Source organism: Arachis stenosperma, chromosome 8 (assembly GCF_014773155.1).
Source record: "Arachis stenosperma cultivar V10309 chromosome 8, arast.V10309.gnm1.PFL2, whole genome shotgun sequence".
NCBI classification, from domain to species: Eukaryota; Viridiplantae; Streptophyta; class Magnoliopsida; order Fabales; family Fabaceae; genus Arachis; species Arachis stenosperma.
Genome location: NC_080384.1, coordinates 49604344 through 49631088, shown reverse-complemented (window position 1 = coordinate 49631088; position 26745 = coordinate 49604344). Strand labels below are relative to the sequence as shown.

The following is a 26745-nucleotide window of genomic DNA, read 5'->3' as shown; positions in this document are numbered from 1 at the left end:
TAAAAACTAAGTATTTAACAACCTAAGAAAACATAATTTAAAATTTAAAAAGTAACAACTTAAACAAATAATTTATAATTTATAAATAAAATTCTAAAAATTTCTAATAACGACGCTTAAGTAAATAAATTCTCAAACTCAATATATGAGTAGTAGGTTAGCATAAGAGCTCTCCATTTGTACAAGAACTCCCCATTTGTATTACTATAAAGATAAAGATTTAAAAAGTAACAACCTAACAAATAATTATTTATAATTTATAAATAAAATTTAAAAATTCAAAAGAGTAATACACAAATAAATTAAAATTAAAAAATAACAACCTAAACAAATAATTTAAAATTTTAAAAATAATAATATAAGCAAATAATAATTTATCATTTTTAAAAATTTCTAGTGAAACATCTAAGTAAATAATTAGTTTAACAATATTAAAAATTAAATATTTAACAACTTAAGAAAGTTTAATTTAAAATTTAAAAAGTAACAAGCAAATAATAATTTATAATTTATAATTTATAAATAAAATTCTAAAAATTTTTAGTAACGATACCTAAACAAATAAATTTCCAAACATAACATATGAGCGCGATGTCAGGATAAGACCTCTAAGACCTCTCATGTGTACAAGAGCTTCTCATTTGTGTTACTGTAAAGATAAAAATGTATATTTTATTTTAGAAGTCGTAATACCACATCATTTCTATTGTACTACTTAAGCATAAAACTCTGTGTGTGGTAGAGCTTCCGTGTCCAGAGTGTTACATGAGATACATTTATAATGATCTTGTTTATACGATAAACGAAAAATATACATTATTATTTTTTAAAAAAATACCATTAAAATAATCACCAAACTTTTAATACTTAAAAGAGTACATAAAAATTTTATTTAAATTTAGTTTTAAATTTATAATGAGTACAAGAAATATTCAACTCTCAATCTTTTTAATTTGACATACATCGTGTATCACTTATTTGAAAATGAATTCTATCATCCCTCTCTACAAATAAACGGTAAATTACCCCTTATGATGTATATATTGAAACTGATTCACCAAATAAGTTTTATGAAGTATATGAGATTTTTACAAATGCAAATGATACACTTGAAGGTAGAGGAGAACTTATGGTCCGTGATGATAGAAGTCATAAAGATATTTAAAAAGATTCTTCAAATTCTCAAATCATAAATACAGTTAAAGACATTGTTGTTGATGATGTCAAATACAAGTTTTAAGGGATAGTAGATTCGGATCCTCATGAGATTAAAGACATTGTTGTCGATGAGGTGGAAATCAGGTCGAATTCAATTGCAGACAATAGGATTTGCAAGATGAGGTGACAATTATGCACAAGAATTTAATCACTTTCATTGGACAAAAGTTTTGCGGATAGTGAACTTCGAAGATATTATCACCGTACAGAAGAGGGTGGAGAAGGCGTAGTGAGTGTACGCTGAGGTTAAAAAGAGCTGTGCCTATATAGTAGAGATTCTCCTATCTCGTTAGCCCAAATGCTATCACCTGTACGAGCTGAATACGTATACACCTTGTTGATAGGTTTGTAAGTTCACCACAAAAAAATTTCTCTGACCGTAACAGCTACCACCACTACTACATTGGTGGTGCTAAATTAAATTTAAATAATCACAAGAAATAGAAAGAAAAATAAAAAAACATATACCTCATTATTATAGTTAATATTCAACTTAATTTTAATTATAAATATTATATATATCACAGAAAATAATTTATCATTTATTTTATAAAAGACATAGTAATATTCATCTTATTTAAATCCCGCGTTTATTAGTTTTTCTTTGTCATAATTTAGATTTGAAACCTCCTTATTTTAATTTTTTACATGTAAATTATATATAAATTTTAGTTTTAATTTTCCTTTAAAATTTTATTTTAATTTTAATTTATTATATAAATATTTTTTACTTCCTTCTAATATTTTATCCAATTTCACTCCTGTATTTCACATCTTTGTAATCCCACGTGCTCTGTTCTTCGTTCCTTCCAATCTTTTTAGAAGATAGTGGGCTATTTTAATTTTAATTAAATAATAAAAATATCAGAATTTAAAAAATTGAATAGATTATAAAGAATGAAGATTGGTGGTTTAATTAACGTAAAACATGGAAATACCCTATATTTGAATTTTTTTAATTTAACTATACGACTAAAACATTTTCTAATATTCCATTCGATTTAAAAAGTAATGAATATATCGATTTTTATGTTTAAAATCCATATAAATTAAATTATTAATATTTTTTATTTTAAAAATTTTATTTTTATACTGATAAAAATTATATTTTTATATTTATAAATACTCATATCTCGTTTACCATATAACCGAGATACACTCATAATTTATTTACACTTTAAACGAGATAAATAATAAAATACAAAAATATAAATTATGTCCAAATTATTTATATCAATAAATAAAATATTTAAAATATCTCCATATTAACTCCCAAAAAAAAAGTAAGCTGATTTTTTGGTGTATTATTTTTTGGATCATTTTGGAACCCTAATTTTTCTTTTTAAAAAACTATACTAGTTGAGAATTAAGATTTTCTACTTAACTAAAATTATTAATTTTGAAAATTTTTACATTTTGTAAAACTTGCCGTTAAATTTTAACCCTAACTATATGTAGTAAGCCTTATCTATACTCTTATACTTAAAAGTAACATAATGTTTTTTTTTTTAAAAATACACATTTAATGTTTTTTAATTAACTTTTAAACATTCTACAATTATATTACATATATGCAAAAAATTAATTCCGTATATGTTATGTTACATGTTTTAAACTTATAATATGAAATACATATGATATTTTTTAATATTATGTATATTTATTGTTAAGATTAAAAATTTAAGATAATAATAGATAATGATGTCGATAAAAGGAAAAACAAATAAAATAAAAGAAGATAAAGCACCGGATTCGAAAAGATAAAAAAAAAAGATAATGCACCATTTAAATTTAAACAAAATTTGAACGTAAATAGAATCATATCTTAGGTAAATCAACACTTAACAAAAAGTCTGAAAGAAAACCGTGTTACTAGATAAAGTGATAAACATAGCATCAAATAATTTAATTTTAAAGTTGCAAGGTGTCATGATAAAGATATGGGGTAACTTATAAATATCCATTAATTGGTCAATTATTCCCCACTATATGATGTATATTCATCCTCTTCCACCACATCCATCATAGTATATACATTTGTTCCTTCTTTAACTTGATGGCCTCTGATCATAACTTTCTAGACTTTTTTCTCGAGGAGATAGAGTTTGAGAATGAAAGAGAGAATGATCAGTTTTATTCTTATGATTACAACAATGAATTGTCAAAATCTGAGAGCCAGTTATGTGTACCTCTAGATCCGGTAGAAGATTTAGAATGGTTTCCGAATTTTCAAGACGATTTAATATCTTTAAAGAACTATGATGACTACCAATCATCACATCCCCAGAATTATTATTTTGTTGATGACAACTCGAATCAATTTCGCGAAAGCATCGATCAACCGGCTACTCCTCACCAACAAAAGGAAACTAAGTCAAAGCATGAAGATACTGGCGTAAAAGACGATGAGAACGATGAGTATGTGTTGATGGATATGAACGGTCGTAGAAAAAGGAAAAAGTCCAGGACAACAATTAACAGGAAGCCGAGGAAAAATATGAAATTTGAGACTAAAAGATGTGCTCATTGCGAAGTAGAGGAAACTCCTCAATGGAGGAATGGACCCATGGGTCCGAAAACATTGTGCAATGCATGTGGTGTGCGCTACAAGTCTGGTAGGTTGTTACCGGAATATCGTCCCAAGGCAAGTCCATCCTTTGATAGCAGTAAACATTCCAATTATCATAAGAAGATAACAAGGAGGTTTCGTTAATTAGTCTATCCTTCATAGAATTAATTACTAGTTTAATCATTATAGTTCACTAGATGTTATCTTTTCTCATTCATTTTTGTGAATAATTTCTTTTTTCAATAATTATGTTTATATTTATTTTAGAATTAAATATTTTGGTCAAAACTAATTTAAAAAATTATATATAATTATCAAATCAACTATGTTACTATGTTAGTGTTCGTGCTCGAAACGAGGTCACGATCTCAAGACACTACTGTTTTTCTGGTATTTAGTGCTCATTATTGTGGGGATTCGACGGTTACAAGATCAGATGAATGGCCATGATAGTATCTGCAGGTATCTCGTGAAATAGGTTATGACCTTAATCGGTTATAAAATATAAAATATATATTAAAAATAAACTAAACAAAATATATTTATATATAAATAAATAATAATTAATTTAATAACTAATTTTGAAAGTACAAAAAGTGATTTTCATTATCAAATAGATTAATTTAGTACATTGTTATAATATTGTCACAAGTATATATAGTATATATACGAATTTATTCATATGACAATGTTATATACTCTTTTATTCAGATATACTATACATTTAGGTATCCTGTATTTTTTAATAGTTATATGCAATTACATATTATTTTGTGCTAGTGATATATAAGTTGACTAATTCACTTAAAAGAAATTTGAATTCTAGAAAAAAAAATATAAATTTACCTAATTTTGTTTTGATTAACGAAATTATCAATTAAATCTGTATTTTTAAAACCACACTATATATGTTTAATATTGAGTTTAATTAGATTACAATTCTAGAGTTTTAGTTTAAAAGAGTTAAATTATAATTAGTAATAATTCAAATTTTAAATTTAAATTTAATAAATATAACTAACTTGTCAAATTCTGATGGGTTCACCTTAAGATTTCAAACAGAGTGCACTTATTTCGATCTTGGAAAAGTACAAAAAAACGATGATAATTATAAATAAACAACGCGAATAATGGAATAAATTATTAATTAATTATTTTTAATTTCAGATTTTGAAATTTAAAAGATAAGGATTAGCAATTAAACCAAATTACAATTGGTCCAATTACTCCTAATATCACGCTAACCTACCATTCTCCGTTCTCATTCTCCGTTTGCGATCTTCGGCCCACGGCAACTTGCTCGCCGCCGTAGACTCACCCAAGCGCCGCTGCACCTCCCCACCATCCGTTCCGACGCCGCCCAACCTTCCATCGATGCCGCCTAGCCTCCCGTCAACGCCGCCAAAGCATCTCCTTGTCCCGCTTGTGCTCTGTAGCAACGTCAAATCGCGCCGTAGCAACCCCTTCCCATTGGCCGTACAGACCCCACCGCAGCCCCACCTTCACGCTGCAGCTCACCACCATCAACAACAACGACAACCACCGACCACCACCACCTCAATGCCAACAGTGAAGTTAAAGGCTATTTTGTATCCCGAAGCAACAGTGAAACCGTCCCCTTCCTCTAGCATTCAAGTAACTCTATCCTCTATCTCATAAATCGAAGTGTTGAAGTGTTGATTATTGCTATAGCTACTTCTAGATTGAAATTGGACTGAATTAAATTTTGGTTCCATATTCTGTTTAAATGTTGTAATTGTGAAACTCATTCCAGATTAGCAGTCATTGCTATCGAATGTTGATTAATCCCCTTCCTACTTCCCATAATATACCTTTTTCTAGCACATTTCTGCCATCGATAATACTCATCCAACCTCATGATGGATTATTACCAACCTCTCCTTTTAGGAAGCTTGAATATTTGTAATATTTGTTCTGTAATACTTTATTGATAAGAGAATTAAGTCTAGAAACTAACCTCCAACCTTGCTTTGCGAACATGGCAAAGTTAAAAGCCTTCAAATCTTGAAAGTGTAGTCCCCCTTATTTTCTGACTTTTTTTGCCCCCACCAAAATTGGAGTATGGCTCCCTGAATCTCTTCAATTAGTGTTTCCGATAACTTGAAGCAACTTAGTGTGTATATGAGTATCACCGTTGCCACCGCCTTAACAAGCACTTCGCGTCCACTAGAAGATAATAGAGCCCTCTTCCAGCGACTGTGAGCTTCTGACACACCCTATCTTTAATGTAGTTAAATATTACTTTCTTTGATCTCTAAATCATTGCTGATAAACCTAGATATTTGTTTTGATTGCCAACATGAGGGACAAGAAGAATCTCTACCAAATGGTCTTAGACTAGAATTGGTGTGTTCTTACTAAAGAAGACTGATGATTTGTCCAAGTTTATCCCTTGGCCACCAATTTCTTTGGCTACCAATTTCTTCGTAAGTCTGTAGGACCGGTAACAATCTCTAGTACTTTACTTTGCTAAAAAAAATTAAATGCAAAAAAAAGATGATTGATTGTTGAACATCTCTGATTAAGTCTCAAACCATATATTCCCAGCCTCTGTTCTTTGTGGAGCATATGGGAGAGTCCCTCTACACAAAACAAAAATAAGTAAGGAGATAGAGGATCACTTTGTCGTAATCTTCTACATGGTTTAAAATAACCATGAGGTTACCCATCCACAGTAACAGAGTAAGATACCGTCATTACAAGTTCCTCAACCCACTTCATCCATCGATCATAGAAACCTAGCTTCTCCATCACCTTCCAAACAAAACTCCATTCTACCCTATTATAAGCCTTGCTCATATCCAGCTTTAATGCCAAATCATAATCTCCTTACCTTCTATTTTTTAGAAAATGCATCAATTGTGTGCAATTAGAACATTATTACTAATCAACCTGCCCTTTATAAAAGCACTTTGAGAGTCACTGATTAGTTTATTCATAACTGATTGAAGCATGTGCACTAAAATTTTAAATATTGTCTTATAAAAAACAAAACTAAGACTAATCGATCTAACTTGTTTCATAGAATTAGTGGCTGACACCTTAGGTATGAGACATGTGTGAGTATGATAAAGGCTTTCAAAATTTTACCTCTGTAGAAAAAGCTTGCTTCTAAGCTGGCACATCTCCCTTTATTGTACTTCAAAAGAAATGCCAAAGAAATTACCAGAAGAAAATCAAGAAATGACTTGGTTAACTGTATTGGAGTTCATAATTACATGAATTTTTAATTATTTTTAAAATAATAATCAGTGTTTTAAAATATCAGTTATAACGGCGCCATGGCGGTATGGCGTGGCGGAATTTGGCCTCGCCGCCATACAGAGGCCTCCGCAACGTGGTTTTCACGGCGGGTGAAAAGGCAGCCGCAATTGCGATGGCGCCATGGCGGAACGCCATTGAAATGGCGGAAATGGCAGGAATTTTCGGATTTTTTGAAAAAAAATTGTGGGTAATTGGGTAATTTAGGAAACCCTAAGTGATACCTGTAACCCTAATTAGCCTTTGTTGTTCAAAAACTTCTCTTCCTCTCTTATTCACGTAAAAAACGACTCTCCGTCTCTCTTCTCTCTTCTCTATGCCTGCCGTCGGCGCCGTTCTTCGCCGCCATTCGTCGCCGCTGGTGGTCACCATACGTCGCCGCTGGTGGTTGCCGCCGCTCATCACCACAGTTCCCTCTTTCAGTTCCCTCTTTTTCTGGTTCGTAGTTACATACATTCCCTTTTTTTTCTTCGTTGTTCATTCAATTCATCGTCTCCTTCTCTTCCCTCATAAACCTCTCTTCCTCCAATTTTTTCCCGTTCAGTTTAGTTCACTATATCAACTTCCAGACCAACCCCTAATTCTAATACCCCTGCCCCTGTCTCTGCCTTTGCCTCGACTGGTCATGCTGCTGGCACTGCTCCTACTCGTACTAGGAGAAGACAACAAAATAAGAAAAGGAAACAACATGCACCTCCAAAGGGGGAACCAAGTTGATGAGAGCTAGAATTTAGATGGTTTATTTCATCATTCTTTAGTTTAAAGACATGATGAGACAATGGCTTTGGTCTTTCTTTTAAGCTTTTAGTTTTTATGTTCTATGTCTTATGTTTATTTGCTGAATTTTCTATTATATTTGCTACATTAATTGGATGTCTTGTGACTAGAAAAATGAATGATTATATAGATTAGATTTTATAGTTTATTATATTTGCAGTTTTTCTGCATGTTTTTTCGTACATATATATGCATTTTTTAGGTAATCCGCCATTTCCGCCATTTTCCACAACGCCATCCACCATTATTTTATGGCGGATTTTTGGCTCGCCGCCATCCGCAATCAAAAACTATGATAATAATTACATAATACTTTTAATTATTTTAAAATAGTAAAAAGAAGAAACCGAAACTAGCACCACCCATTTGCATATAGCCCAAATCCAATTTTCAGGTACTCTTGATCAAAATATTGATACTATGCATAAAAGGGATTATTCAATGATCCTGAGCCTTGGCATATCTAATTCTCTTTCAAAATCTTCTATATATGATTTGGACTATCATGACTCACAAGACGAGCTATACGAGACCCTCCAGAATTTCACCTTGGCCCTTTATATCATGACTCACAAGAACAGTAAATGAACCAAACAGTTTCTCAGAGTTAAAATGCAAAATTAAGTATAGCACAGCTAAAGTCACAAACCTCTGCAACTTCCTAAATAAAATAAGCACACCTAATAGACCGTATTAACACATAAAACTACGGATTCAAAAAACAAAAGGTGTTCAATTTAAACATATTTAAGTAGAAATGATCCAGAATTAAAGTGCCACTCCAAAGTCTGAAGCTGGATTCGAAAGAAATATAATATTTAAGTCGTTTATGATATGCTAAGCAATACACATCCTCTATTTATTTGCTTAATGTAAAAGAAAAAAGATCTTGAATGTTCACCTTGTTGAAAACAGCCACACATGATTTGTGGGTAGGCGCCATTTTCTGCAGAAAGCAATTATTTCAGGAGTTGAATAGAACCTTGGTTTTCCATTGCCCAGTTCAGTAAGTGCTGTAACCACCGCTGTTCAGAAAAAGAAAATATCAATGAATTTAAGATCCAAAAGAATGTCACGCAAAACTCCACATGGAGTAAATCTTTGGAATCATTTGAGTTGGATGCATTTGTTGTTTCCATATAAGAATTAACTCAGACACTTGTGTGGAAAACTCATTGCTTTCTCAACTCCAGATACTGGGGAAAAAAGTGACCCGTATACCTTCAATTGTTTTAATTGTCAAGGTTGTGGATCAGAAAGAAGTTAATAAAAGATCTAAGGAAGATGTAGACCAAACCTTGCTTTAATATATATTTGAAACAAAGAATTAACATGACAAATTTGTAATGATTTCCATGACCATGAAGCTTTGATGTTGTGTATACACTATTAGTTAACATTGAGTTTCCTTAAACTAGAGATTAAATAAAAGTAGCAATACAATCCTAGACTGGTATCATTAACAACCACATGGACTGAAAAGTGCATGCACAACAAGAGAGATCACAAAATGCATTGAATTATGAAGACGAAACACAACTGGGAAGATATTGAATTTTTTTTTTTTTAATAAGAAAACAAATAAGAATAAACTCAAGACTGGAACAAAGTCAGAATAAATCAGAAATTGAAAGCCATAAACAAGAACCCAAAATAAATGTTATTACCTGAAGCATCTCCATCTGAAACTAAGACTTGTTGATCAGGGTAAGGACGCAACGAACCAACAAGATAGAGATAAGAGGACACGATGTACCGGTAAGGAGGAGGCGATGAGACTGGAGTTGGGGACGTCAAGGCTAGAGGTTGCTGGAGGTTGAGGGTAGAGGTTAGAGAAAAGGGGGTTAACGAGGGTGGGATTTCGGATCAAGGACAACAAAAGGGAGATTAGGCTAGGGCTGCGGAAAGCAACCAACTGCGTGAGAAAGATTTTGCGGGAATGGAATTTCGATTTGGCGGGATGCGAAAAATAAGGAAAAGAGTGAAATAGGAGAAGAGTTTTGGAGTAATAGAATTTTAATTTGGAAAATTTTGGAGGGTGAACACTTGCATACAATTATATCATGTGAAGTTCAAAGAAACAGTTAAATAATAACCTATGAAGCACCCACTTTTCGCTGAGTTGTGTTTGCGTGTCGCACACATTTTAAACACGATATTTATGGACACTCATTCGACATACGTGAGTATTCAACCGTGTCTTAATAAAAAATAAAAATTTTGTTTGGACACATCTAAATATCATTACGTATTCGTATGTCCAGTCTTATTCTTAACATATATTCTTAAAATAAATTTAAATATAGTATATATTATTATTTAATAAAACAAAAAATATTTTAAATAATTAATATAATTAAAATAAGACATTAAAAATTTTAATTTATATTTTAATATCAATAAAATATCAAAATATTATTACAATTTATCTAAAAAGTACTTTATATTTTATATATATGCATGTCCCCGTATCATATAAGATTTTAAAGTTTTGTCCGCGTATCTCGTGTCATGTGTGTCCGTGTCGGTGTCTGTGTATAGTAGATAATAACATATAAGTTTCTACAATTTTTGTACCGTTAAGTGGTTTTTGGTGTTGTTGGAAATCATGCTGACATTCATAGTCTTTTCTCTTTATTATTGTACTTTCTCTAGTGTTTGTTTTTAGATTAATACTGAAATTTAGTATTGTATTTAATAGTTAAAAATTGATCAAACTAACATTTCAAGTTTTGACATAAAATTTTAATTTTTTTAATACTTTAAATAAGTTAAAATACAAAAAATTTGGGGATAGAAATAGAATTTTAATAATATTTTTTTAAATTTTTTTATTTAATTTTTTAAATTTTAAATTTACTAATTAATTTTTATATTTATCTTAAATTAAATATAATACTGAGACATAATTCAATCTAATATATTTTATATTAAATATAATACAAAAATTTAATTTTTTTAAGCAAATAATTTTACACAACATGATAGAACAAGTGAAAACAAAGAACAAAATAAAAGTAAAGTTATAATCCGTAGTCATTTTTTACATTATCATTATCAATTATAGAAGTTAACACTTTGCCATTTTTTTATAGCTTTTAACCATTTATTATTAATGACATCTTTTATATCGAATATCTGTTTACAACAACTTAATTTAATCTTAATTTTTCTCTTTCAGTCTTAGCTTTTTAATCTCTTTCAAACCTAACTTTACTATATAACCAAGAACTTGTGAAGATTTAACCCAAAATTTTGGTTATTTGCCTAAATACCTAATGTAACAAAACTAGTATTTTAATTTGTTAATTATACATAATAATATTTGATATTATGAAGTGTAGAAGAATTAATGTTATATTTGAGTGAAAATAAACTTGAAGTTCATAGGTTCAATTAAATAGGACCAGATTAAAATATTCAGGTTGTAGATAAAATTTAAACTGAAGAGTTTAAAGCCACCGATAGAATTAAGGTCAAATTAAAATTATGTTCATCACAACATTATTTTAGAATTAATTTTAAAATATAAATAACAAGTTCACACTTAAAAGCATTGAGTTTGGAAAATATTGGCTTGCCACCAAGCTGACCTTTAATTTTTGGATAAGTTGTTTAAATAAAATAATTAGAATTTAAAATTAGATTTCACCTTTTTCAAATTAAAAACATAATTGCAACTTCTTTTTATATATTTATACAAACCATTGTTGATAGCACCGAATTTAAATCAACATAAATTTATATGAAAAAAGATTGAAGCATAATTCGTTATATGTAGCAATGATTTTTGAAGGAATAATAGAACAAAACATAAACTATTATAAACAGTAACAATTTATGTATCATATTCATCACTTTCACTAATCTTAAAATCAGAATTTATTTTATCAATATCATTGATACTCATCACATTATTTTTTGGTCTTGTCAATAATACCAAAATCACTACCTACAGAATAATTGAAATTACCAACTCTCCTAATCATAATTATTGTGTACAATATGCAATAATTCAGCACCGGAAACATAAATTGCAGCACTAACTTCTCCATATAATTTTGATCTTACCTTACTTATCGACATGCATAAAAAGAAAGGAGCAAAGAGGATAATCACTTTCTTAAATAAGCTAATCGAGATAAAATTACATTTTGATCTGATTTCTTATACAAAACAAAATCTCATAATAAGTGTGTATTTGGTTTAGCGAAATTAAAAAAATAATAAAATGAAACAAAATGAAAATAGAAGATAAAAAAAGACAATTAATAAATAAAATAAAAATGTCCTACATATGAAAAAGGTGAAAAAAAAATAGTTAATAAATAAAATGAAGATTACTGTGTATGTATACAAGAATAGTTGAGAGAATAAATTTTCCAATCAATTATCAATGATAAGAATTGAAAGCAAAAGTTACAAAATATTGCTCCAAGTAAACCTACATTTAAGAGTAAAAATCATGTTAAAAAAAATTATCTAAACAAATTTGATCCAACGTTCAAGACTTCTGAACGTACGTTCATATTTCTGAATCACTAAACCAACATACACTAAGTTTTCATTCATTAACTACCTTTCAAAATCCATAATAAAGGAGAAATTTGACAATAGACAGGACATTAGTAATAGAAATTCAGAATAAAAGGGACATTCTTTAATTCCAAGGTGAGTATGCAACAATATATAAACCGTTGTTATCTTCAACGGTTTATATTAGTCCTCGTTTTTATATACTATTTTAGCCTCTCTTCTACGTAAACCGCAAGTGGTAGTAGATTGATTTTGAATCAATTGTTATCAGCGGTTTGCATAAATATGAGAATTGTGTCTTTAATTTAAAAAAATTGCCATCGGATAATTTTAGATTCTAATTATTTTATTCGAGTAACTTACTTACTTTTATGTATGTGTGTATATATATATATATATATATATATATATATATATATATATATATATAGTATTTAACATCTTTAAATAATTGTTATATTTAATTTTGTATTATTTTGTTAATTGAATATTTACAAATTAAAAATAAATAAAAATATTATTTATTAATCATAATATTTGTTTTCTTTTCATAATTTTATGACATCTAATAATATTATTTATTAATAAATACGTAAAGCATATAATAGATAAACTAATTAATGGGTTTTTAAAATATAATAGCCAATGAACTATAATTCAAACGATCTAATCTTTCTATATTCACTTAAAGACTGCGGATTTGTAGGGGTGTTCATAGACCGGATCCGATCCGTATATATGCGGTGTTTATTCAAATTCGATCCGAAAATTGCGGATATAGATCCGATCTGTACGGTTTTTGGATCGGATTGAATCGAATCCGCACACTAATCGGATTGCGGATTTTGTGTTGGTATCCGCATATCTACGTATCTGCAAAAATAAAGAAATAAATAAGTAAGTATTTTTGTATGTTTTATTTCAACTAATAATTATTATATATGTTGTATTATTTAAGAAAAATATGTTTAATATTATTTTAAGAATAAACATATTTAAAAGGATAGAAAAATGAAATTTATTGATATTTTTTAATAAAAATAAACTTTTAAAAATATTTGTGTATTTTGCGGATATATTCAATATCCAATCCGCACATTTGCGGATCGGATCCAACCTTAAAAATTGCGGATATTGGATCCGATAATTTTAATGCGGATTGGATCGAAATTTTGGCCATATCCGATCCGATTCGTGTACACTCCTAGGAATTCGAGTCTCACTCCTAACTTTAGAAAAAAAATATAATAATTAAGTTAATTTAAAAATAAAATTTTATATAATTATTTAATTATATTTATCCATTGAATAACTAACAAATGACTTTCTATTCTAAATGATTTAATTAGTGGGTCGATTCTGATGACTGTGGCTTAAACCTGAACTTACCCTGCGGCTTGTGTCACGTGTTTCCGCAGCGGGAAAAACCAAATTGCATTTGCTCGCTACCAAAAACTGGCGGGAACCTTATTCATTAATCATTATTCACTCACACTACACTTCTCTGTTCTCTCTGTCCCCTAAACCCTCCTCCTCCGCCTTCTCGTTTATAGTGACAGCCATGAGCAGCGGCAGCCGGAAACGCCCTGCTCCACCGACTTCGCATCCCTCGCCGGCCACCCAGGCGAAAACCCAGGCCCTGTCTCAGGAAGATGATTTCGTCGATGAGGATGTGTTCCTCAACGAAACCCTCATCACGGAGGACGAAGAGTCCCTCATCCTCCGCGACATCGAGGAGCGCCAGGCCCTCGCTAACCGCCTCTCCAAGTGGACCCGCCCTCCCCTCTCCTCCGACTACGTTTCGCAATCTTGCAGCGTCCGTAAGTAGTTTCCGCCGTAGCAATTTTCTGTTATGAAAACCTGCACTAGGGTTTTTGCTTTTGTGTTGATTTTGGATTTTTGGTTATGTAGTTTTTCAGCAGCTGGAGATTGATTACGTAATTGGAGAGAGCCACAAAGAGTTGATGCCGAATTCGTCTGGACCTGCTGCTATAATTAGAATATTTGGTGTTACAAAGGAAGGTTAGCTCGTGCTGTCGATACTGCTAAAACATTTACAGTTAACAATTTGAGAATATCCGTTTACAGTGTTGCTTGAACTTGCTTTTACTTTTCATACTGCGAAAGCATTTGAAGTCAACAATTTTGGAATTATCTGTTTAAAGTGTTGCATTGTTCTTCCTGTCTAACTTATCAAGAAATGATTGATTAGTTAGGGGTTAGAAGTCGTCTTAAAGAGAGCAGTAGTAGTTGAAGGTACATGTTAGCATGTCTATTTTTCCTTATTAATCAAGCTCTCACTTACTCTTCAACAAAAAATGCTGGGTATTAGTCTCTTTTAGTCCCAATATCATTCTTTAGTTAGTTCATAGAGTAAATAAATTGTTGCCTTACTTATGGATAAGGTTTAGTACTTTTATAACTTCTATTAGTTCATATTATCTACTTGTGGTTTTTAACATGGAATCGTACTAAATTATTTAATTAGATTGTTAATTATATACATTATTGTTCAGCCTCAATGCTACAATTAATATTTTGAAATTATAGTTGAAAAGAATTTTAGATTGTGTAGAGATCAGAAGAGTTTGGACCTCGTGCCCTTATACTTAGTTTATAATCAAATTATATTTCAACCCAAGTAGAAGTCAGCCCATGCAAAGGAGCTTGCATGGCAAGTGTTAACTATTTGAACCTGTGGTCTTTGATCCACAACTACAAGTGAGTCTTTGATTTTCCAGTGTGGAAAATATGACATGAATGTGAACTTGGATTTTAACAGTTCCTAAATTTTTACTTTCATGATATGTGATTTTTAAATATAGATATATAGATATTTTGATACTTCAGAATAAGGTTCATTTATTTTGACGGGCCTTCCTTGTTTTTAATTTTATTGTTTTGGGGTTAATTGGTGAAATCATGATTTACAAGTCTAAACGTAGAGTCACTTTGCAGACTTACTTCTAATTATCTAATTGAAAAATGGCAGATATGCAGTGATAAATGTTTTAGAAAGGTCTATATTGATATTTTGGCGTACCTATGTTAAAAATGTTTCTTACACCTGTAAGTTCAACCTGACAGCATGATTTAGAATTAATTTTATTGATGGACTCTACTGTGAGAAGATTACAAGACTTGTGAAATTGTAATTTTTGCTAAACTCTCTGCATCCTTGTATACTTATTGTCTTAGTGAACATGGCCATGAAGGATTTTTTTCCCTTGCACACCCAGTTGCTTTTTTCATGGTTCATGTTATAATTTCCCCATCACATGTATTAATAGACAACATCTATGTTTTAATAGCATTGAAAAACTGCCTGCTTGAAAAAGCTGGTAGATAGTTTGTACATGATCTAGCTATACATTATCATGCTCAACTACGTCGTTCCTTGTAGGATTATATAATATGCTCTTGATGTTGTTTGTTAGGACACAGTGTTTGCTGCAATGTTCATGGGTTTGAACCATATTTCTACATCAGCTGCCCGCCTGGAATGGGTCCGGATGATATCTCCCATTTTCATCAAACTCTTGAGGTATGTGGCTTAGTGCGTAGGGATATTTCTTTTGTCCCATTTTTCTCTCTTTTTTTGTTAATTAATGAACGAATAGGTCTTCGAGTCATAAGTCGTATAATTTACTTGTATTTTTGTTTTGTGATTCTTCAGGGAAGGATGCGAGAGGCCAATAGAAACAGTAACGTGGGCAAATTTGTTCGTCGTATTGAATTGGTGCAGAGAAGGAGCATTATGTATTATCAGCAGTCCAGTTCTCATCCCTTTCTCAAAATTGTAGTTGCTCTCCCCACAATGGTTGCCAGCTGCCGTGGTATATATTATTAGTTGATTTTCTATATGTATTATGTTAATAATCTTTATGAGTTCAAAGAAGACCAGTGTTACTTGATTAATGCTTAAGCTTAAGCTATATCTTTACTTCTCATCAGCTGTATTATTATGCATTGTGATGTTGTGGTATGACCATGGCTTACCCCTTAGGTTGAGCATCAAGTTTTAGTTTCTCAAATGCTTACATTATTGTTTTGGTATTTACATTTTGACAATTGTCCTTCTCAAAAGCAAATGGTCATAAGTTAATTATTCTCTTGCCAAAATTATAATTCTTGGTAGGTATTCTTGATAGAGGTATTCAGCTTAATGGTCTTGGCATGAAGAGCTTCATGACTTATGAAAGCAATGTACTTTTTGCCCTTCGCTTCATGATTGATTGCAATATAGTTGGTGGTAATTGGATTGAAATTCCTGCTGGGAAATATAAGAAGACAGCAAGAAGCTTGTCTAACTGTCAGTTAGAGTTTGATTGCTTGTATCCTTTTTTTGTGGTACCTTACTACCATCAAATAGTCTACTAATACTCTAATAGAGGGGTTATTTTTTTGCAAAACAACCGTTGGATTTTTCTTCTTTATCCTTAACTTTGTTATAGGCATTCGGAATTGATTAGCCATGCTCCAGAAGGTGAATATTCAAAGATGGCACCATTTCGCATATTGAGTTTTGACATTGAGTGTGCTGGTCGTAAAGGTCATTTTCCTGAGCCTACCCATGATCCTGTTATCCAGGTCCAATGCTTTCTCTTGTCCCACTTGAACTACCATTCACATCACAATGATATTATTTTGAACTGCAAAATATCATTTTTATTGCAGATTGCTAATCTGGTTACATTACAAGGAGAAGATCAGCCATTCATCCGTAATGTGATGACCCTTAATTCATGTTCTCCCATAGTTGGTGTTGATGTGATGTCGTTTGATACAGAAAGAGAAGTCCTTCTGGCCTGGAGGGTATTCTTGTTGTTTTTGCATATTTTATATTTCTTTTGAGAATGCTAATTAAAAATTTGATATCTTGTGTTTTCATTATACAGTATGGTGTTTTTTTAGTGTCTATAACATTAATGGTTTGGGTCTTGAACTTGTATATCATGTAGTATATTTGATATTATGCAGCTATTGACTGAACTATAATCCTTTATTTGTTATCTTATTATAGTTTGATGAGGATGATTTTCTTGCAGGATTTTATCCATGAAGTTGACCCTGATATTATAATTGGATATAACATCTGCAAATTTGACCTGCCATATCTTATTGAGGTATTGGTTATCTTTGAGATTAGAAAGTATAACCAGTTAATAATTGGAAGCTTCGGTTAATTTAGTCGTGGCTGCTATTTTATTATATGTTTAGTTTATGCTTTTCTTGTTTTCAGAGAGCTCAAGCCTTGAAAATAGCAGAATTTCCTATTCTGGGCCGTATCAGGAACAGTAGGGTCCGAGTAAAGGATACAACTTTTTCATCTAGGTAAAGATAAGAAATAACACGTTGTTCTGTGGTTTCACTCTCATGTTATTTGTGTTAGTTAAATTTCTGGAATTGTAGTAGATGGTGGGTTTCTTACGAGTGCATCAACTTCTATAAAAAATGAGGATTTTTGGTTTCAAAAGTAATTACAACATTTTCTATGAATTTTAAAACTATCTCGTTTACCATTTGTGTTTTTGCACTGTCAATTGTTTCAACCACTTTCTCGGTGTTACTTGATGGTTTTGTAGACAGTATGGAACCAGAGAAAGTAAAGAAGTTGCTGTAGAAGGGAGAGTTCAGTTTGATCTGCTCCAGGTACTGTTGATTTTGCTTTTCATTAACTACCCTCTGTTTGGATAATCCAACTTTATTGCTGAGTAAGTTTTTTTGGCTTTGTTTTATTTGAAGGTTATGCAAAGAGACTACAAATTAAGTTCTTATTCTTTGAATTCTGTTTCAGCACACTTTCTTTCTGAGCAGGTAAGGCAATGTTTTTTTTTTATTTCATTCCATGTAATTATTTCCTTACTCCATTCTATTTTTAATACATCTTGGAACTGTTCATAAGACATGAATTGTTGGTAGAAGAAACAATTGACAGATCTTTTTTTGCCTTGGCTTTTTGCTATTGTAAATGTGACATCATGGACTAAATGAGTTATAATAATTTAGCAAAATAAATCTTGATTAGTATGTGTTAGTTACTATTTGTATATTTGTGCATGTGTTTCTATTTGCTTTTTTGCTTTGTGTGGTTCTATTCTAATGGCCAGCACAAAAAATTTAAAAAAACTGAAATGTTGCACTTCCATCATGCCTTCATTGCTTGATTTATTTTTCTTTCTTTCTTTTTCCTTTGGAAAAATATAAAGCATACCAATTTAACAAGCCTCTGTTTACATGCTGCAGAAAGAGGATGTTCACCATTCTATCATATCTGATCTTCAGAATGGAAATGCAGAAACTAGGAGGCGCCTTGCTGTGTATTGTTTAAAGGTTCATATTTTGATTTGTTTCTCTCGTAGTATGCTCTGTGCCACTACCATTTGTTTAAATGTTAAATGTTAAATGTCAAGTCTTCTGTTTCTTTTAACAAGTTCTCATTGACAGGCAAACATATGTTGACACAATTTGGAATTGATTATGATGTTTCCATGATCAAGATGTTAAATCACTTAAGTTTTGCAAATTCAGTTTATGATTTGACTATCTGTCTCTGATTAATAATTGTAGTATTTTTGGTCTGCATTTTAGCTGGTGCCCCTTACCTTTGTCAGAGGAGTTGTGGATGAAGACAGGCAGCTGATACATATATTTATTTTTTATTTGTTTTGTTTATTTACATTTATATTTATACTATGCATGAGGGGAGTTTGTAACCACTTATAGTACATGATACGTGTTCAGGAGGGCATTTAACACGTATCAGTACATTTCTGCTAAACTTTTAATACCTGAGTTATTAAACATGATCACACAATGTCACAATTTGACAAAATTTAGTTTAGTGTACTTTATCTATGCTAATAGATTCATTAATAACTTCTCTAAACCTGAAGTTGGCTTTAGAATCTTTTTACTGTCAATGCTGATTCTTGGGTGCACATTACATATTGTAAATTGGAGTACTTAGGTTTTCAAAATATATTATCTTGGGTCATCTCTCCCAAAAGTTTAAGCTTTAAGGTTAATGCACTTGAATGTCATTACATTTATTATAACTCCACATGCAACTCATAGGAGGCTAAAGGACTTGAAGTATGAAGAGTGCATTAGCAACCTTGAAATTTAACTGTTTTAAATTAGAAGAATGGGAGACAGAAAGGATTAAATGTGGGCCACTGGGTCATTGGGGATTTAAAACTATGACCATGTATGTCGCAAACCATTTCTTTTCAAAGTTTAGGCTATTAGGTGAAGTCAGACATGTGTACATTTAACATATTCAAAGGAGTGCAAAATTGGAGTTTAGATATCTTAAAATCTTTAATAATCTAGGTAGGCTATATTCTAGAAGTTGCAATGCTTATTTCTTGTTCATCAAAGTTGTATGTGCCGAATGTAGTAAATTTGTTATGGCAACATTTTACATTATTTCGTTCTTTTTATGTGCTTGAAAAATGAAAACGGTGAATCAATCTATTCTGATCTTTGTGCAGGATGCTTATCTCCCTCAACGGCTTTTAGATAAATTGATGTTCATTTATAATTATGTGGAGATGGCTCGAGTAACAGGTGTCCCAATTTCTTTTCTGCTTGCTAGGGGCCAAAGCATTAAGGTAAAGAAATAATATCTAATTTTTATAATCAATTATTATGAATGTGGCAAATATTTGGCACATGAATTTGACAAAGGAATTAAACTTTTTTTTCCCCTCCTTTCCCTACAGGTACTTTCTCAACTCCTTAGGAAGGCAAAGCAGAAGAACCTGGTTCTTCCTAATGTAAAACAGGCTGGTTCAGAACAAGGAACATATGAAGGTGCCACTGTAAGTTCATTTTAATTATTCAATTGATGATTATATCAAGCTCTATCTTCCTTAAATATGCATAACTTCATGTTTTCTTTTTGTCATATCTCCTAATACAATGTGAAATTAAGACACTGAATAAGCTTCCTGCCAGCAAAATTATTTGACGATTTCTATGCCCAAAGGGTTTTCCAAGACTGCGTTGAATGAAATAGATTTATAGATACATGCTAAACATAAATGTTGTAGCAAAGTAGGACATTGCTGCCACAGTGCCACCTAACATCAGAGTTGCTGAATGCTGACATGTTTGTGGATTTGAAAGCTGTTTATAGCTCAATAATGTTGTCACCGAGTCTCTTCTAGTAGCTGCATTCTGTAAAGACTGTTTTCTGTTTTTATTTTTTGGACACTTTCTTTGTTTGTAACCATATTTGTTACGCTGAGAAAAGATGTGGTAGAATATTTTTTACAGTTTAAAAAATGTTTAGTAGAATTTATACGAAGTCCTCTGCTTGTATTAAATCGGAGTTCTTAAAATACTTTTCACTTGTCTTATCCCTCTTTAAATAACAAAAACAAAGAGTAAAAGAAAAAAAAATGAAAGCATGATTTTAAGTGTATATATTCTTGGCAGCCTTTTCCTTAATTTTCCGTTTGGATGTTTATTTATCCAACTTTTGCTTGTCAAGCACAAGATCATGATTCTTTTAACTTCTGCAACTTGCAGGTATTGGAGGCAAGAGCTGGGTTCTATGAAAAGCCAATTGCTACTTTAGATTTTGCATCACTATATCCATCTATTATGATGGCCTATAAATTTATGTTATTGTACCCTGGTAAATCTTAACTCTTCATGTTTCTAGCTGCTACCACGAGCAACTTAGTGTTTTTTTATCCCCTGTTGTATTTATTTTTATTCATTAGGGTTCATTGATTTTTTTTTTGGGGTAACAGTTTTGACTTTTGAGCACTTCTTGTTTACTGTTTTAAGGTGACTCCTGAAGATGTTCGGAAACTTAATCTTCCTCCAGAATCAGTAAACAAAACTCCATCTGGGGAAACATTTGTTAAATCAAATTTGCAGAAGGTCTGTTGCTTGAAAGCTTTTGCTGCTTAAACTGAGTTGTCTCTACAACTGATTTCATTTTAGAAGTTTGTGAAGTTGACATAATAATTATATAGGGAATACTTCCTGAAATTCTTGAAGAGCTTTTAGCCGCGCGTAAAAGGGCAAAAGCAGATTTGAAGGTATCGTTTTTGTACTTTCTATGACTTCTGACTATAGATTTAGATTTGCTTTTTACCTTTTTTCTAAAATTATTTCTATATTTATTTTTACTATATTGAGTTCTTTATAATATCTTGAGTTCTGTCTTCCTTTATTATTGTAGGAGGCAAAAGATCCCCTTGAGAAAGCCGTGCTTGATGGTAGACAACTGGCCCTGAAGGTGAGTTGTGCATGATAATTATGTCTTTTTTTTTCCCCATGTCTCATTGTTTGATAGTTGTTCAGTCCATTCTCCAGTGCATACTAACAAGTAATAACTGTACTACTTGGTAATTTCTTTACTTTTATTTCTGTTTTCTCCAGATCAGTGCAAATTCTGTATATGGGTTTACTGGGGCAACTATTGGTCAGTTACCATGCTTGGAGATATCGTCAAGTGTAACTAGCTATGGTATTGCTCCAACTTATTAGTTTGTGATGCTTTACAGTCTCAAGATCATGTGTCTTTTTAAAGGAAATAACAATCCTAATATGCATTGTATGTGTTGAAAAGGTCGCCAAATGATTGAGCACACAAAAAAACTTGTGGAAGATAAATTTACAACTCTTAATGGCTATGAACACACTGCCGAGGTATTGTATTAGAAATTTTCTTGCTTTTGCTGTCTGTTATGCACATGATGGGGTTCTAGGTTTAGTTGGTGAAACTGTCTATGTGTCTGTTGACCTGTACATTGAACTTAGTAGATAAGACGAAAATTTACCTTGTTACATATCATGTATGGGCTACAGCAAGTAATTAGCTAATTATTTTTTAGTCCCATGGTGCGGCATCTGGGAATTGAAACTTTTAGCTTTGAGCTAAAAGCCTGAGACTTTTCATCCTTGCAAATAATTTCATATTTTTGGTTATGCATCTTTTTAATGTTTGATGTCTTACAAAAAATGCAATTCTTCATACAGGTAATATACGGTGACACGGATTCAGTCATGGTTCAGTTTGGTGTCTCTACGGTAGAAGAGGCTATGAACCTGGGAAGAGAAGCTGCTGAATATATTAGTGGAACTTTCACAAAAGTAACACTCAGAATCACTTCTAATCTCTTTGCTTTAGGTCCTTGTATGATAAATCATGAAAGTGATAAAATCTTGAGTTCAGAAGATTTTCTTTTGTGTGGTTACGACTGTTGAAATAATGAAATATAGGATGGTACCTGTACATATTTTAGGCTGCGTTTGTTTCTGAGAACAGGACAGGACAAGACACTGATGGATAGAGACACAAAATTGTGTTCTTGCATTCTGTTTGGTGATAAACTAGAACAAATTATGAAAATTCAATTTATTCTCATTTTTTTTCATTCAAAAAATTTGAGATGAAAAATATAACAATAAAAAATATAATTATGAAAAATTAACAAGAATAATGAAAGAAAAAATAAAAAATAAGTTGTGTCTCTTGTTAGTGTCTCTGTGTCCTTCCTGTCAGGATGGACACAGAATACACTAATTCAGTGTCTCTGAACACATTATCTCTGTCCATTTCTCTTTTGCCAAACACGATTTTGTGTCTCAGTGTCCTGTCTCTTTAAACAAACGCAGCCTTAATTTCAAGTAACAATAAAGTAATGGCTGCGCCTCACAAAGCCCCTTTCTGCAGGTTTCTTTTGGGCCTTTTTTGTTTTTGTGCCCGGGGGGGGGGGGGGGGGGGAGCTGATATCCAAGCTTGCAGAAACAAACATTGTCACTGCATCTTCTTTCATCTATTTTTTTGGAGGAGAGAATAAAAGTTGCCTTGTTCAATTATTGCTTTCTTAAGTTTAGAAAGGACATTTGTATATACAGCTATCATTGGTCACCAGATAAAAGTTGAAAGCTGATAGTGATTAGGGCCATTATGTAGTAACTACATTGTAAATGATATTGCATCCAGTGCCTTGCAATTTTAGATGTTGAAATTGATTGCTAGAATCTTAAGTTGTAGGTGCAAATGCTATGAAGTTAATTCTAGTTATGTAACAAATACCAAAAAAAAAGTGAAATACCAAATATAGATCTGCTTGCTTTTCTGCTTCAAATGTGCTTGAAATTATTGATTCAATTATTTGTTATTTTTATTATTTCCTTATGTATTTTGTTACCCTTTTTATGTGAAGCCCATCAAACTAGAGTTTGAGAAGGTTTACTTTCCATATCTCCTAATTAGCAAGAAGAGATATGCTGGTTTGTTTTGGACAAAACCAGACAACTTTGACAAAATGGACACTAAAGGTAAACATCAATCTTTATCAACTAGCTGACCTGTTGCTTTGTTGAAATGATTCTTAAACTTTATTTACGTTCAACAGGTATTGAAACAGTTCGGAGAGACAATTGTTTATTAGTCAAAAACCTTGTGAACGATTGCCTTCACAAAATATTGATTGATAGGGACATCCCTGGGGCAGTTCAATATGTTAAAAATGCAATTTCAGATCTTCTTATGAACCGAATGGATTTATCACTTTTGGTTATTACAAAGGTGAATTTTTGGGGTCTACAGATCCTCTAGTTTTTTATTTTATTTTATTTTTTTATTTTTTTTACAATGTTAATTGCCTCTTGTGGAACATTATTTGATGTGAGTGTACTTGAAGTATAATTGCTATTAACTTGATTGCTTTTATAGGGTTTGACAAAGACAGGAGATGATTATGAAGTGAAGGCAGCTCATGTTGAACTTGCTGAAAGGATGCGCAAGGTTTTGTGTGATAAATAAATGCAATGCTTATTTCTTAAACTAGATTTATTTGTCAAAGAATAATTCAGTATTATTGTAATATATGATCACATTCAGTGTCTCATACTAAAGAACATGAAAAAAGAAAAAAAAAGGAAAATCTTGGGTCAACCACTTAGGTTTGCAGCAGTAAAAGAGAACAGATTGCGAAACAAAGCACAAAATGAAGAGAATAAACCTTTTCTTAAATCTGAGAATCAGCTAAACTAAACTAAGAAGAGAAAACAGAAGTAAATTCTTGAGTGAGCCCGGCTGCCAAGGAAACCATAGTGAGGTGAACTGATCATATCTTCAAAAACATAGTCATTCCTAAAAAGCCAAGTTCTCAAAAGCTATACATAATTAAAAAGTCATAAAACATGATTTAGTTGGGATGCTGGTATTTTGCACTGTGTATGTGTATATCCCATGGGTTGATGCTTCCTAATGTTTGTAAACTATTTGTGAAACCATGCATTGTTTAATAAAGCCATGAGATTTATGTTTATTGTTTTCGTCATTTTAAACTTCTGAATTTTAATTCTGTGGTCATAAGTCTATTCTATTTGATTTGTAATTGACAGCGAGATGCTGCCACTGCTCCAAATGTTGGGGATAGAGTACCATATGTCATTATTAAAGCTGCAAAGGGTGCCAAGGTATTCACATTCCCCCTCCCCATTGTTTTTCTCGGTAACTTTAAAGCATTTTATATAACTTTTTTGATTATGTGTATTGAAATTAGGCTTATGAGAGATCAGAGGATCCAATATACGTCCTGGAGAACAATATTCCTATAGATCCCCAATACTATCTTGAGAATCAAATCAGCAAGGTTGGTTTGATAAGTGTTTTACATTTTCTCCAATATTTAAAGTTCTCGATCTTGATTATCTTCATGTTACAGCCAATTCTAAGGATTTTTGAGCCAATTCTGAAGAATGCTAGCAAAGAACTTCTCCATGGAAGCCACACAAGATCTATTTCGATTTCTACTCCGTCAAACAGTGGCATCATGAAATTTGCTAAGAAACAGCTAACTTGCATTGGTTGCAAAGCTTTACTTAGGTACCCAATTTTTCCTTTCTTTAGGTTCTAATATTTTCCTGGTTAATTGTCTATGTTTCTAATTGTAGTGGTTGCGTCTTTTGGTTCTAGTAGGCAAAATACTTAAGACTCTTAACACTAGAAATATGTTGAATAACCATCGATTCATCTGCTGACCTTTCCATTACCCTAAACCCCCTTTTACCCTTCAACCAAACACACTCTTAGTTGTAACACAAGGTTTTTGAGGGGACTTATATTTGCTTTAGTACCATATCTGATAATACTTGTGCACACATTTAAAGAATGTAAAATGGATGTTTATGTTTGTATCATATGAAAGATACACAAAGGGCTAATAATACTATTTTTTGTTGCATTTGGTTCAGCAAGGGAAATCACACTCTTTGCTCACATTGCAAAGGAAGGGAAGCCGAGCTGTACTGCAAAACAGTGACACATGGTAGCGATCTCTTCATTACCGAATATTCAATTTCAGATGGTTATGTTGTAATGGATGGTCCAAGCTATTTTGTTTCTATTGAACTTAATGTGATGGTGTGACTGCAGTTTCCGAACTAGAAATGCTTTTTGGGAGGTTGTGGACACAGTGCCAGGAATGTCAAGGTTCACTTCATCAGGACGTTCTCTGTACAAGGTATTTTATATTTTTGATATCTTTGTATAACTTAAGGGAGAATTTTAGTTGGAGTTATGCTCGTTTAAGCACCAGACTATTTTAGCAGTCAGTCACAACCTGGAGGCTGAAATATAAGTTTAGTGGAAATTTTCGTAGTTTCTTATTCATGTCACTGGATTGTGGTTGCAGTTACTCAGTGTAACTGACTTGTCACTGCCTTTTTTTGTTACAGTCGTGATTGTCCTATTTTTTATCGACGAAAAAAGGCTCAAAAAGATATGGCTGAAGCAAAGCTGCAACTTGACCGATGGAACTTCTAAGATTTTGTCAAGATCCATAATTAGTTATTTCTCCACATGAAAGCCAGATACCTTAATTTTACAATCGTTCGCATCGTCTAATTTGCTGTTTTGGGGATTGAAGTACAACCTCTGCGTCTGCCTGCGGATTCGGAATCCTATGACATGCTCCTGGAAGGAAGGTAAATGTAGTGAGGCTTGATTTTTGCGTGGTCTATATCTAGTCTAGATATGAATTTTCTAGTGGGATAGTCTAGTTCATAATTTAAGCTTGTATATTTGTTCATTAGTTTGGGCACGCTTAATGTAAAGGTTATACCATAAATTTGTTTCAGTAAATGACAAATTTGTTTCTAATAGAATTGGTTACTTAAATGTGAAGGTTATACCCTGCAAGAAATCGTATAAGTTGTCAATGAGTACTAAGTAGATATAATGATAATTTGACGATCAAATCCATGTTTTGAAATTCTCTCGACAAGGTATATCTTAATTATGATCCTTGAAAGAGAGGGTGTATAGGCTTGTCCCATCTTCAATGAGTGAATTCACTTTGTAGGCGTTTTCAAATGCATGAGTT

The 26745-nt window shown here is 31.8% G+C and overlaps 2 protein-coding genes and 1 long non-coding RNA gene across 3 annotated transcripts; 2 read left to right on the top strand and 1 right to left on the bottom strand.

Moving 5' to 3' along the window:
• Positions 1–3217: 3217 nt before the first annotated feature.
• Positions 3218–3978, top strand: LOC130946699 (GATA transcription factor 6-like). The gene has a single exon (XM_057875537.1). The coding sequence runs from the start codon at positions 3275–3277 to the stop codon at positions 3929–3931; it is 657 nt and encodes a 218-aa protein (XP_057731520.1). The 5' UTR covers positions 3218–3274; the 3' UTR covers positions 3932–3978.
• A 4614-nt stretch (positions 3979–8592) lies between these two features.
• On the bottom strand, positions 8593–9855 carry LOC130946413 (uncharacterized). Its single transcript, XR_009072277.1, has 2 exons — positions 9514–9855; positions 8593–8871 (listed from the first exon to the last, which is right to left on the bottom strand). It is a non-coding gene; the product is annotated as an uncharacterized LOC130946413 (long non-coding RNA).
• A 4027-nt stretch (positions 9856–13882) lies between these two features.
• On the top strand, positions 13883–26700 carry LOC130943711 (DNA polymerase delta catalytic subunit). The gene is given in 31 exon segments (XM_057871713.1): positions 13883–14202; positions 14294–14404; positions 15820–15926; positions 16059–16218; positions 16521–16716; positions 16837–16972; positions 17060–17197; positions 17431–17508; positions 17625–17716; positions 17968–18034; positions 18128–18199; positions 18629–18715; positions 19879–19998; positions 20110–20208; positions 20921–21007; positions 21009–21029; positions 21185–21280; positions 21376–21441; positions 21585–21641; positions 21785–21872; positions 21975–22054; positions 22385–22498; positions 23578–23692; positions 23770–23942; positions 24090–24161; positions 24764–24838; positions 24925–25014; positions 25087–25247; positions 25616–25689; positions 25797–25884; positions 26099–26700. Coding segments are annotated over 31 exon segments (3267 nt in total). The 5' UTR covers positions 13883–13943; the 3' UTR covers positions 26187–26700.
• The last annotated feature ends 45 nt before the right edge of the window (positions 26701–26745 follow it).

Bases quoted from the DNA above. Each gene is read 5' to 3' on its own strand.
- LOC130946699 (XM_057875537.1), top strand. From the start codon at position 3,275: ATGGCCTCTGATCATAACTTTCTAGACTTTTTTCTCGAGGAGATAGAG.